This window comes from Echinococcus granulosus (genome assembly GCF_000524195.1).
Source record: "Echinococcus granulosus chromosome Unknown EG_S00020, whole genome shotgun sequence".
Classification (NCBI taxonomy): domain Eukaryota; kingdom Metazoa; phylum Platyhelminthes; class Cestoda; order Cyclophyllidea; family Taeniidae; genus Echinococcus; species Echinococcus granulosus.
Window position 1 is genome coordinate 842,054 of NW_020170400.1, and position 14,131 is coordinate 856,184.

Here is a 14,131-nt window from a genome sequence, read left to right on the forward strand (position 1 = left end):
GAAGGCGATAAAACGAAACCGGCATCCAATCGGCTACAGCCACAGCCACAAGGAATGTAAGAAGTAACCCTTTTCTGGATCACAAAAAGGAAAGAATAATAAAGAAACTGCTGGATTTGCACTTATGCTTTACCTAATATGTACGATTTCCCAGAACATCTTCCTTTTTCACTAAAAACGGTTTTACAAACTGTCTAATTACGGGAAAAAGGGTTACAAATTTGTGCCATTGCTCCTTTTAACAAGCAGATCAGAAAACCGTTATCGAGGTATTCCGTGGGACTGATAGTTCACAAAAAATGGAAAAGAAAGGCACATGAATTCACCAAAAATCCCTGTAAAAAGGAATTATCAAATTTATCGCCTCCTTACATCTCGTATGAAAAATGATGACAGTTCATCTTTGCATAGGAAATTTTCGATTGTTGGACACCAAACTGCACATTAGCCCCTCGTATTTAAAGGGCGAACTCTTATCAGGAATGATATCTAAGCCCCTTCCAGCGAAAAATCACCAATCCGCAGGGTTACCTCTATTGGATATTAAATGATGCCTCAATAAAATTCACATCTTCGTGCCTTTTTAAAAAAAACGGACAAAAACAAATAAAATTAGTTCTCGTCCACTAACCAAAAAAACCCCATAAACATGCAATCTTATACGGATATTTCGCAAATGCCAAAAGGACACGGCAGTCTCAGTTTATGGTAGAACTTTTGCACCTGCTTTTTCCCGGCTTTGCATTTCAAGGGGATAGACACTACAGGACAGCTGTTATAAGCAAAATTAAAATCCACATAAAGAATCAAATTTTATGACAGAATTGTCAAGTCAGTTAACTTTACCTTTTCTACAGGAAAAAATTGCAAACGACGCTCTGAGAAGTGGTAGATCAATGAAGTGAGATTAAGTTAATTTTAAAAAGGTTAATCTTAAAAAAAAACAAAAAGAAGACTAATCGCAAAGACAAAGGCAAACAATTCTACCTTCAAATTAAAAATTTTCTTAAAATAACAGACTTTTGGCACTTTCTTGTTAAATCGTTAATGGGATTGGGAAAAACTGTCAGAAATTGTATTTGCGTGTGTCCATTGAATCACATAAAAAATAACTCATGATCTAAGTGGGAACTTTTTTCCATATGTGAGGAGAGAAGAAACAACCATTTTTTTCACAAATCCGAATTATGGCTCCTTGCATCAACTGAACTCTAATGCCCACTGAAATTACATTTACCAAGACTCGAGGCAGATCAAACATCCCTATTTAGTCCTTTTGCAAACGAATTTAAGAATCTCTTCATTCCTTAGGGTTGTGGTTAAATATTCACTACGGTCTCCATCTAATAAACTAGTGAAGCCATTTTGGAAATTTACAAACGAAGTTAAGTAATCTGAGCACCCCTCGGACATAATTAGCTCACGAACTTCAATTCAAGTGATTACCTTATCACCAAACTCCAGAGGCTATCAGCTTGTCAGACTAGATTACTGTCTTCACCACCTTAAATATGAACACAGGAAAGGGTCAAGCGGGGTCGAAAACGAGAAAAAATAGAACTTACGTTAACAATCTGCAGTGAAGAAGTTAATTCGTCTTGGGAGAAAAGGCATTCACTGAGAAGGAGACCCTCTACTTGACCTATTAGCGATCCTTGAGATGGGAAAATTTTCGCACTTTCTGTGTCTTTATCTTTTTTTATCCTTTGGTTGAGTTCAGGGTTTATTTCCAACTCACAGTGTCCCATAGAGAGGCTAAAAGAGAAGCAGTTAATAACAAATGAGTTGAGTTCGTATCAAAAAAGGCATAATAGAGTAAATTGACAGTGGGGCCCGGATCCAATGTCAAAGAGACATTTCCGACCTGCCTTCATATGGTCGAATCGAAACAAACTCAAGGTGACTGTTCCACCACCTAGATTATGAAATTAGAAATACAAACCCCAAACATTTCTATAATCAATTTAAACGTTATTCACAAGTCAGTTCAAAAAATCGGCATTCTTTGTGATCATGATCGTGGTCGACTGCACCCCCGGAGCACTCCGAAAATGCTACATCAGTACGATCCTTTTCAGACACAAAGAAGACAAACAGCAAGAACACGTACGCTTTCCATCCATAAAAACCCAATTACAAATCAAATTTAACAGTTACCTTCACTCTTTTATAGTTGAATAACGAGAGTAGTCAGGCCTGCCAAACAGAAGTAGAGGTCACATAGCATGATTAGCAACCGATGATTATTTCTAACAACAAAAAAGTTCAAGACGATATTTTAAAAACACACCAACTCTCTACCTCAAAATATTCTTCTACTTTTGCTGTATAATTACTTTTGGCGCGTAGATTATGAGCAAATTTCACTGCTTTTTTGTAAAGCAGACATAGCTTGCCCAAATTTGCCGCCTGAGACACCCGGAACTAGAGTCGCCCAGAGAATGAACTTGCGTACTCAAATTATCGACCACCGGTCTGTGAGCGTTCTTTCATTGATATCTTCCGAGATGCTATCTGCACTGCCATAAATTCATGCTTAGTTCGGGATGGATGGATGGATGAGTGGATGAATTCATCATTAGCAGTCGTTTGCAGCCCACCTAAATTATCTCCCACCGCCTTGACGCTCTGTATCTTTTCACTCAAACCATTACTCACAAACAAATTTCAGTGGTATTTCGACGAAACCAATTCCAACAAAACGCGAATTTCTGGAAAACAAAGACGAATTTTCTGAGCAAAGTGCTGAAATACGATTCTCTAGGTATACTCAACGAATGGCACATGGATTTTGATGGGAACACGATATTCACGCGTGTAAAGGGAATTCAGTAAAGCGAAAATACCACGGCGTGGATTTTGAAGTAAGCTTTTCTGTGGAGGAAAATTCAATCAAATCAAGATATAAAGTAATACACAGTCCCATTTGTCCACTAGAGGTAGTTCAACTGGCGAAATCAGTCATTTTGAATCTGTTAAAGGTCAAAAATATTTGGTGTTTTATTTTCAAAAAAATACACAACTTTTGTGCCACATAAAAACTAGCGCCGTCCATGAACAGTTACGCAGTTCGTGCAGATTTGATTCCAAATAGAGGCTATTTGAAAAAGTACAATAAAAACAACATCCAAAGAAGTGTAAATATTACACCTCAAAATAAAACATGGATGGATAGGAAGAGAAAACTAGGTTAGAACAGAGGCGTGATTCGGCTACAAAAGCTAGTCGGAATAATTTTTCCAAAAGTGAGAAAATGAAAGGTGCAAATTGGAATAGCCTTTTCCTCACAAAAAAGCCTCAAAATTTATAAAATATGATTGGTGAGTTTCAGATAAAAAAAATGACAGCGTTTCCGATTCATGCAAACCCCTTGGTAGCATAACCTAAGTGTAGACTCTCATTCCCTCTGCAGGTCGAATAACAGGCAGAAGGGTAGTCTTTTCAATAAAAATGGTGGTATAAAAAATGTGAAACAACACCGTTAGATAATGGAACTGGAAAAAAATCTAGTTACAAAATTAAAAAGAACTAAAATAAACAAAAATGAGGAAGTAAAAGGTCCAATCTTATCGAGGCATCGTGATGATACGAGTGTACTTTACTGTTAGATCCTGAAATGGAGGATTGTGATACTTCATGGTGAAGTGAGACTTGCTTTCCAAACGAAGTAATAAGCTGCTCCAAAAGGTAAACTATAAAAATGTTTTGAACGAGCATGGGAAGTCTTTCATACTAAAAATACCTCAAAAAAGGATTCACATGATTTTCCATTTATCTCTCCACTGACTTGTAACCTTTGGCTACTGGTAAAACGCGTGCAGTTTTTTTACAATTCCTGAATCGTTAAGCACAGCTGTGTATCAGTCCATCAAAGCAGAACTGTTTATTTTGATCACCCTCGCGCCGTAGAGTGTAGCTCCTCCCTAATTTGAAAACTGAGAGACTTTACCACCCAGGAGAGATTTGAAAATGGATTTTTGTGATGATTAACATGAAAATACTGCATTACGGACAGAAAAAGCATCAATTCTTGATAGTGGCAAGGAAGTACGTCACAACTGGCTAGAATAATTGGGAATTGTTGCGACAAGAACAACGTTCAGTAATGATTAACAAGAGTGATGACAAAAAACAGCAAATTCCCATCAACTAGGAGAGGAAGTCTCATAGGGTACTAAGTAAATGTGCTCCTCCCACACACATCAACAATGGATGACAGACAATAAACTTCAAGGGCTGCCAATTTGCTGTCCTTCACAACTTTCAATCCAATCATGCCATTCATTCTACATTGCTCGCTCACTGACCGACTGACTGATGGACTTTTGATGAAAGACAAATTATGTATCGGAGCGTTTCTTAAGTGAACCAGCATTTCAGCGGTTATGCCCAAACAATCCACTCGCCTTCTACTCGCTGCACATTTCTAAGGGATCCGACGTTTCATCAACAGGATAGATGGCGACACTGTTTGTGGTGGACTACAAGCACAGTTGTTTAAAACTCAAGATATCCGTAACGGCTGCGACCTGTCTAGTCGATAAGGTATAACTCGAAGGTGTGCAGAAAACTATTTGTCGGCAAAAAGTCAAGACTAGTGAACCAGTCGTGAGAAAGTAATATTCTTATTCTCACATGACTACGCAACACTTCGCCACCACACTTACCCACAAGGCGATGTCCATTTTCCTCCACTGATGTTATTTTGTCAAAACTCAAGCGATATTCCTCACCCCTTCCTCTCATTAATGCTAGACAATCACATGATAACATGCGAAACAAGACAGGAGCGGAGGCGGCATGGAGGATGTTTTTCGCTTACACAGAGTAAGCGAAATTCACAGAACCCTCTTGTTTCGTTAAAAAAGATTTGAGATCATAAAGTGGAGTGTTTTAAGGAATAAAACTAGTTCAGATATTATGTAAGACAAATCAAGAATGGCATACAAGCTAAATATCATTTTTTCAAAGCAAAGTTATTTAATAAGGCAAGAATTTGAGGACTATAAAGTTTAATTAATTTGCAAACTGTTAACTGAAAAATAACCTAAGTAGCAAAAAAGTTCTTATCAAAAAATTAGAATATTTTAGCGTAAAAAGAATTCCATCTATGATCACTACTAACATATTAGCATGACCTTAAAGTCTTTGGTTTCTTACACAAAACTACCACATTTACGATATTTCTAAATACACTTTTGAGCAAAAAAGTTGCACATTTTGAAGTAAAGTCTTGGTACCTTGTTAACATTAGTTTGAAAACATCAGTAATTAGCACGACATTTATACTACTGGTCTCTCGGCCCTTTTGCTAAGCTATAGGACGTCTTTTAAAGTAACAAGTAACATACATTCATGATAAGTCTACAAAGAATGAAATAACAAAACTTTGACATACCGTAAATGATTTCTACCCTGGATCGAATGTGCCAACTTCGAATTCACATGTTCCAGCCAATCCGCGATCGGGGCCGAGTGTTTGCCATTAAGAGCATCGCAAACGCTTCTGTCACCCCCAGCTACAGCGGTAAAGAAGTCATTCTGGATCCTCAATGCCCCTTGAGCTGGTTCAGGATCTAAAGGACTGCTAAAAGCTTCGTAAAAGCTTTCTTCAGGACCACTACTATCAACGCTGATGCTACGAGGTGCGAAGGAATGAGAAAATGAAGCTGCTTCGTCAGTGTAGAAGAGCGTCAATGTGAAGAGGCGGCATCGAGCACAGATAGATAAGGGTAGTGAATCGGTGGAGAAGGGAGCTAAAAGTTGAAAGAACCTCGGTAATAGCGGACCGATAAAATTGGCGGCATTTTCATTATAGGTTTAATACGTAGACCTATACGATGACGGGTGGCATACGAAATGTGGTTGCTGTGGAACATTAGTTAATTTCCTCTAGTCTTAGCCCATAATAACTATGAAGAGATGCGCGAATTTCATCATAGTAATGGAAAAGCACTACGTGATTCGCATCCCAACTTTTTGGATAGTTATAAAAGAGCCAACCAAATTGTGATGGAAAAGTCGCAATGAAAGCAAAGAGGAGCGCCACTGACGGTGCATAGAATAAAAGGGGAAGTATGTGACGGGGTAATGCACGTTTGAATTACACGGCTTCTCAGTCTTCCACAATTTGACCTTCAAGTTGGTAACGTGAAGCTCTGCTCATGTCATTGGTACTACTTGTCTCCCAGTTTATAACAGCTACCGCCATATTTATACATCGCATAACATCTACGAAAATGATTTCAGGGATGCAGTAAGTGGCCAAAGATTAGACCTAGTTGTCAACACACTGCGGAAAAATACTGCTGGAAGTTTATATCTGAAGGCGATAAAAAAGTCTATTTTTGCAAGTACCTACCTTCATCGTTACCTCCGTCGGGTAAGGGGAAATTGTTAGCTCCCAGGCATGATCGAAACATAATGCCATCTAAAAAATGACAAATACCAGGTGCAACAACTTCCTTTAATTACACTCTCAAAAATTTTGTAAATATGGCCGCTCCCTACTGAATCTGACGATATTTAAAGACGAAAATAGGTCTTGAACTCCTGTATTCCTACTCACCGACCGACTGAGATGTTACACTCGCGTCGTCTGAGGAGATGTCTAGGTCAATAAAAGAACCTGTTTTTGGATCACCGTTACCCTATAAGACACAATAAGATGTAAATATACACAAAGTTGATTAAGCATGAAGTGTCCGTCTCCACTAAGTACCAAGTTATTGAGACCATAGTCCTCTTCAACTTGCTTCCTAGCCTCCTGCACAGTATTGTAGGCTTCAAAGAGTTCTGTAAGCTGTGTTACCATAGCACCAAGCCAAAATATCTGGCTGGGGCACAGACAAGCGACAAGGGGACCCAGGTCGACATTGAGATCGACCAGTGTTGGACGGGAGATTTGAGATGGTCGAGAGATTATCCTCGACAGGATAGTAGAATCCTGGAGTACGTGAATGGTGAGGTAGTTATCAGGGCCTGGAAGACTGAGAAGACATGCCGAGGCTACCATGGATTCGGGTTCGGGACCAGAGAAAAACGCATCCTGATAAAAAATAGCGGAAACACCACCAAGGTGTATGTTCTTCAAAACCAAAATAAAATGTCCACTTAAAATTATATCAGTAACACACCTTTAAGCTAATATTGTCTTGAATAGAGTTGGACTGAGAGGGAGAGACAGAGGTGGATTTCGTAGAAAACGATGAAAAAGCAAAATTTTGGCCACTATTGGTGTCCCAAAGATCCCAGTGAAGTGTAACTCCTTCAAAATGAAACAATTTCCGAGCAACGGGAGGCGATCCGGTGCTCCCTTCGGCGCCTCTGTTAGCCAGTGGTTGAGAAGACATGGGATCTGAGACGTATGAATTTTTTTGTAAAAGCGTTTCGGTGACAGTCATATTAAGCAGTCAAGTCCTTACTCAGCCCAAAAATCCACGTTTTAGACCAGAACCACGACCAGAGGTTTCCTCTAGTTTCTGCGTGTTCAGCAGCTGCTGTCGTTGTTGCCTTTGGTAACTTCTTGGGACGCTCCCTGTCGTATCCATGATGTGGCAAGGTTACTGTTGTGGTAGTAGATTGCATGCTTTCAATAACTGTGCCTTCAGCATTGTTAATTTCGAGAATCGGAAATTGTAACCGAAGATCACAGGCTCTGTGAGCTCCGTTGAGAGTGAGTGGACATTGGAGACGAAGGCGAAGGTCACGGAACGTCACCGTTGCCCCCAGAAAAACTGTAGTCGAAGGTGCAAGTAGGAAAAAAATTGTGGCGGTTATTTAAGGATTATCTTCGCCAAAATCAACTCACTACCCAAGTCTCTAAGGTTATTGGACCATTTTGTTGGACAAAGTGTACTATTGAGGAGAAATTTCTTAAACTATTCCCCAACAAGCTACATACTAAATAACCGACAATCAAGGCTAGTTCTCTGACAAAATACAGTTATTCATAAGTCTGCTAATGAATTTTCCCAAAATTACCTTAACTCAAGATAAATTAATAAGCAGTGATTAAAAAGGCAGCACTTGTGTCAAATAGAGTCTGCGTATTTTCAACAAGGTATGAGAAGTCACCTATTCCCAAACGTAGCTCAACCCATCGTCGACGCGACTAATGTCAAAAGTTAGTCATCCACCAAAGTAGTATTCCACACTTAACTGAGGGACTGTAAGTCTGACCTTTATCAAATGGCGCACTTCGTCAAAATATGCAGGTTTTTTGCTTTTTTTATACGATAACTCCAGCACAGGATAAATCAATGTGATAATTTAGAGAACGAGAGATAAGTCCCAAATCGCGACGATATATCTCCACAAAACCAGGAAGATTTCAGACGAGATTCTAGAAACATTACTTCTTAAAAAGTACCTCAAATCCTTTCTCAACTTATTCAGTTTAATGTAAAGACTGAAGATCCCTGCCAGAGCCGGTATATTTAATTAAATAGTCAAGGTCGATTAACGCCAAAAACTAAGGCGTATGATTTGAATGATAAATAATAATCATTGGGGAATCAGGATGATTCTGTGAGCGCTTAGAAGCATCAATTCCTATAGGGCATCAGGGCTCATGTTATCTAAGTGACTAACAATACCAAGAGCGTCTACTGAGATGACACATCGCTCAAACAATTGACCAGCAAACCAAGTACTGGGTAAAAATCGGACAATTTCCAGTAAAACGTGGAAACTTTTCATTTGACAAAACATTTCCACACTAGAACAGACAGAGGAGCGATATTACAAAACTAACACGAATGCTCTTCGAAAAAAAATTAAGTCCTCCGACTACCCGTGAAAATCAGATAGCAAAAAAAAAATATTTTACGGCACACGGCTAGTTCCGAGGGCTGAATCATAGATGTTTTGAGAGGTATGATGAATGACAGTGATAACTCAGTCCTCAACCCGAAATCAAGTCATTTCTCTGTCCCCACCCCCGAAACCCGAGGCCTGAATGGCCTATACGTAACATAGGGGGTTCGACTAGGTAGGTTTAGGTCACTAGTCATCAGGCCAAACACTGTTTTACAATCGCGAGTAGCGAAATAAATTAATGCATTGTCGAAGAAACATCAAAATTTGACCAGGAAAAAATGCACATGTAAAGTCCTTCACATGACCTCGTACACCATAAATCTCATGCGATAAATGGCAAGGGCAATAACTAGAAGTACCAAAAATAATCTGGAGTAGTTCAAAGGGACCAAAACTTGCCTCCCTATGATAGAATAATGTGGGCCGATAAAAGTAGATTATTCAAACATAAATAATCCAGAATAAGCACAATAAAGGATAAACGAGGGCACGTAAACAGAATGGATTATTTAACGATTAGCAGGAACCACATAGCCACATAGGTATGAACTGGGAAGAAGCCATTCATTACGTAACCAAACTAAATAAACAAACATCAAGCGAAAATTAACAAGTCAGACTGCCACGTGCTTGTGTCTGGTTACATAGCCAGGGGCTTAGGATTTCAGTACATGACAGTCTGTACTAAAAGTACATGCTGAAAAACAACACCGACAAAAAAAAACTTAAAAAGCACCAGATATTTTGTGTGCTAAAGAGCCAAAAGATAAAATACGCACGAATATCGATCAGACGAGCCGCTCGATCAATTACAACATCGTCCACGAGAGATGAGGCCACAGATTCAGGTTTACCAAAGTTCCGAACAAATAAGTCAACTTTTTCAACAATTTTCTCCACGTATTGCGATTCGGCAGCTGGAGGTTCAACTGTCCTTCCATCGTCAGCAACAGATGCTGCTGCAAAAGCCAAGGCAGTGACGCTTGAGAGCAGAGAATCACCCATTCCGTCTAGAAGTTGGAACAAACAGGATGAGGCTTTGACCAAATAATAAAAATTAGTGTTTGCAACAAGCGAACTTTACCACTGTGGCGAGAGAAATTGTGTGGCGTCGTTTGGACAACTAGTTCCAAATCAACAAATTCAAACTTCCCCTGGAGTTGAATGGAAATTTGACCAACATAGGCAACACATAAGGTCAGTGGGATATTCTGCTCTGCTAATGTGACATTAAGTTTCTAAAATAAGGACAGTTGGCACGGTTGAGAACAAAATACCTCAATGTTTAGGTATACATCTGTACAAACAATCTTGTCGCCAAGTAGTTGAAGTTGGCTAGATTCCAGCGGACGAGCAAGAAATGGCCCAAGAAAGTGATTCAAAAAATATCGAAATGAATGTTGTGTAAAATTCCAGAAAGCCATAATCAGTACAAACTACTTAGTAAAAATCCACGAGCACCAAGAACAGCGCCACCTAACCATATGATTACCTCCCATAAATAGGCGATTTAAACTACATTGATTAAAACACCGCTTGTTCTAAAAATTCTAATGAATTCGTAAATTTTACTCCCCTACATTATCTGCTTAATTAAACTTGTGGAGGCGTTAATATTACGCAACCAGCTACTCGGGGCTAATTTAAAATCCCGGAATGTGACACGCAAAACTTCTACCTATATAATTGTTTTTATCATTGTCGTATCCTCTTACTTGCAAAAAAATTTATGAGTAAGCGAAACTACTCGTCTCTTAAATTTTAACCATGATTGGCAGCATTTCTAGATGCTTCAAGAGGCTTGATCGTGTTCACTTAACTTAGTCAACTTCGTTGTGAGGCGCATTTATACAAACAATTCAGTTAAGCCTGTTTTGTTAGCCTCTTTGTCTTTTCTTGCGAACTTTCAATTGGCAGCTTTGATCAGTAGGTAGCGCACTGCTCCTTTAGAATGAGAATCTGTTGAATGAACAGTTCTGATGTGGAATCGAAACTACATTCTCCTTGGGTAGGGACGGAATTAAAGAGGTGATTATTGAAGTGGGATTTTCCCTTAGAAAGTTAGGAAAGGGTTTTTGATTTCTGTACAGCTTCTGCCTAGATTCTACCCTCATCCTACCCCTCAACTAGTTCTTCTAGGGTAGCTTCAGCTTTGAGACAATGGAATTCGTAAACAGTCTTGGTATTCAGCATGTGTTAAATTTTGTTGAAAGCAAGTGTAGCGTCCCGAGACTTCCCTGAAGACGGAAGAAGCCACAATGCTAGGTGCAGAATATATATTCAGCACAGAGGAGGTGTTTGGGCTACTGGCATGGCCCGAAGGCCAGTCCACCCAGCGAGGTACAAGAAGGCAAATTCAAAAGTTCAAAAGTGGCGCCTCACCAATACTGAGGGATTAACCACCATCGTATTACACAAGTGTCCTTGAGTGATCACTTCCACTGTTCATTCGAAATTGTTCTTTTCTGCTAATTATTCATGACCAGCCATTTGCTCAAAGGAATGCTTTTTGTGTTGTAAGATAGGGCCCACTGTGGTCAAAATTGCTACCGACTGTAACATGCCCATATTTGGGATGTTAACAACATTCAAAGGCCTACAACTGAGCGGCTACCCGTTCAGTCATCTCATTAAACTCTGCCTGAAGTAGGCATCAACAAATTCACAAGAGGAAAGCTGTGTTCATCACGAACATTCGTAAGCTCATGAAAATTACCGCTGTCATCTGATACTGGAATGAACTGGATTAGAACATGCTCTAGTGACTACATGTGAGAATAGAAACACTTGTTACTGATCACTAGTCGAGAGTTCGCATTAGATTGTTCGTTAGTGTCGTAAAGTTCTAAAACTAAAATCTCCGGATCGACCTGAGTGCCACATTGGCACGATTTATATTTTACAATTATATAGTTTTCCTTTTGGTATATTCCTTTAGTCTCAACAATTCAGGACAGATGAAGTAATAGAAGTAAGACGAGAAACTACAGATGTGTATACGTAGTAGAATCAGTGTTCCTCCCTTCCACTTCTCCTTTCACGCTCTTGGAATGGTCAGACGAGTTGGCCTGGATATGCCTTATTGGGTAGCAATAAACATGTTCAGTTCACTATTCCTCCTCCGTGCCCATCACGAAATTCGTTTTTACTGCTTACTTCGCACCCAAATATACCACCTTTTAAGTGATTCAAAAAACACTTATAGGACATTAGAAAATTATTGGCAAATACCCAAAAAGAAGTCCATAATACCCTGAAATAATAGTAGCAAACAGCTTACTTTAAACACAAAGCATTCAGGGTGTTGGGTAGGTTGAAGAAGATCAAATAATGGCTACATTTCCCGCGGGCATTCACATACTAATGTGTTTTCAACTAATTTGTCAATCGAAGAAACTTTTATAGAAGAAGAAATTTTATAATTATTTAAGGGGATGTGCAACTATTCATCCACCGATTCATCTAGTCATCATCTATCCATCCACATATCTTTTCCTCAATTTACTAAAGACGCTGCATCCAACTATTTATCCGTCCATCGATGCAAACATCCGCATTCATTTTTAAATTTATCTATCCAACTATGCACCAATCTATTCTTTCTTGATCTAGCCATCTTTTCTGTGCCATTTTATTGATTCATCCATCCGCCCACATGTATGTCCATGTATCCATCCATTCGTCTATCTCTTCAGTCATTATTCGTCCTTTTATCTATCCATCCAACCTTCCTTCCATTTATCCATCCCTCTATCCATGTATCAAGCCATTCATTTTCTATTCATCCTTATCCTGTATCCTTTTATTCTTCCGTCTATTCGTTCATCCATCTATCTATCCATTCATTCGTCATTTTTTCCATCCTGTATCCATCCATTTTTTTCACTTATTCATCATCCATCCACTCTGCATCTATCCCTTCAACTTGTATCCAGCCGCAGCTCCACATTTTAATGCTAAATTACAGGTGCATTTGCAGAACCACAGTTTGGCGCTGTTTATGAATGTACCTAGTTATTAATTATCTATATCCCTCTGTGTTTTGGGTATACGATTTCATTCTTCATTATAATTGCGAAGGTTTTAATGGCGTATAATTTGTGTCTCAGAAGCAACTCTACTTTTGGAATTGTTCTGATATCATTATCAACTACCATAGCACTTTTCAAACGGTGGCAATTTTCTTTGAAACATGATTTTCTGGTGATTTCGATGACGGACTCTTAAGCTTCTTTTAAGGCAGTCGCATTGTTAATGCCTTGCTTTCCATTGCACTAAAATTCGATGGGCGTATTTTTCAAGACAACGGATCAAGTGTCTAGGCGTTGTCAGTTGCTTGGATATACACTTTACTGAAAAGAAATCCGCTCTGTTTTGTGAGACATTTCTATAATTTCTTCTTCCTTCCTTTTGACTTTAGTTGTAGCTGGTTAAACGTTCAAAGCACATTGTACCCTTTGCATCTGTACGATTGGTCCGAACATGTCAGTGAACTTGTTGTGACCATAAATGGAAACTTTAGGTTCGTAATCAACATGTTTAGTGCAGGGATCGGCTACCAACTCATTTACTATTACTTTGCTTTTCTCTTTCAATCTGCCTCGTGCTAGAGTGAATTCTGGCTTGTCTAACATAAGAGGGAATCAAGGGGTCAAACATATTAATGCTGTCACGGGTCATAATATAAACAAGTTAGACAAGTTCTAGGTAGGGTTTTTATAAGGCGGAGTTTGGTGTCGTTTATCAAAGAATGTCACTATCAATGGTTGCGGCTTTACATTGCTGAATTCGACGACATAGTAAATAATAATTAATGCTTCCAAGTGATAATTTTACTAGGAAACGCATTTTATTTACTACAGTTTAGACAATGCTACTGATATGACATAAGTATGAAATGGATATCACTTGTTTCTACAAAATGAGAGAGAGTAGCGAAAACTTCCATGGAAAGGGGAAGAGCGTCAGTGGAACCATTCATACTAGGGGGCGAGAAGAGGGAGGCGGAAGGAGAGATGAAATGATATAAAATGTACAGGCAATGAGATGGCCATTGCCATCTTTATTTCTTCTGTGTCCGCATGTAACCCCGTATTGGGTAACTTGATCGTAAAGCCGCTTTCTTCTTGTCCGAATTTGGCGGTGAACCAAATTCTGTCACCCTACGTGCTCGTCTTTTGGTCTTTTCAGAGTCCACACGAATCTAAGTGAACAATCGTAGAAGAGGCAATTAAGTGTTTCCCTTTGCTGATCCACCATCAATTGTTTTTAAAATTAAAATTATCCAAATAATGCAGAAGGCTTAATCCTA

The 14,131-nt window shown here is 39.1% G+C and overlaps 1 protein-coding gene across 1 annotated transcript in view; it reads right to left on the bottom strand. All coding sequences in view use genetic code 11, as the record gives it.

Annotated features, from left to right (window-relative positions):
* The window catches only part of EGR_03733 (hypothetical protein), a gene marked incomplete at both ends in the record, with an annotated part of 10,916 nt that extends 672 nt beyond the window's left edge, over positions 1–10,244 (bottom strand). The window contains 10 exons of the mRNA XM_024492982.1: positions 1,566–1,755; positions 5,399–5,756; positions 6,362–6,430; positions 6,569–6,650; positions 6,722–7,048; positions 7,137–7,357; positions 7,425–7,736; positions 9,600–9,830; positions 9,905–10,058; positions 10,098–10,244. Of these exons, the coding sequence (XP_024352639.1) occupies positions 1,566–1,755; positions 5,399–5,756; positions 6,362–6,430; positions 6,569–6,650; positions 6,722–7,048; positions 7,137–7,357; positions 7,425–7,736; positions 9,600–9,830; positions 9,905–10,058; positions 10,098–10,244 (2,091 nt within the window). The remainder of the gene's footprint in view (positions 1–1,565; positions 1,756–5,398; positions 5,757–6,361; positions 6,431–6,568; positions 6,651–6,721; positions 7,049–7,136; positions 7,358–7,424; positions 7,737–9,599; positions 9,831–9,904; positions 10,059–10,097) is intronic.
* Between the last annotated feature and the right edge of the window lie 3,887 nt (positions 10,245–14,131).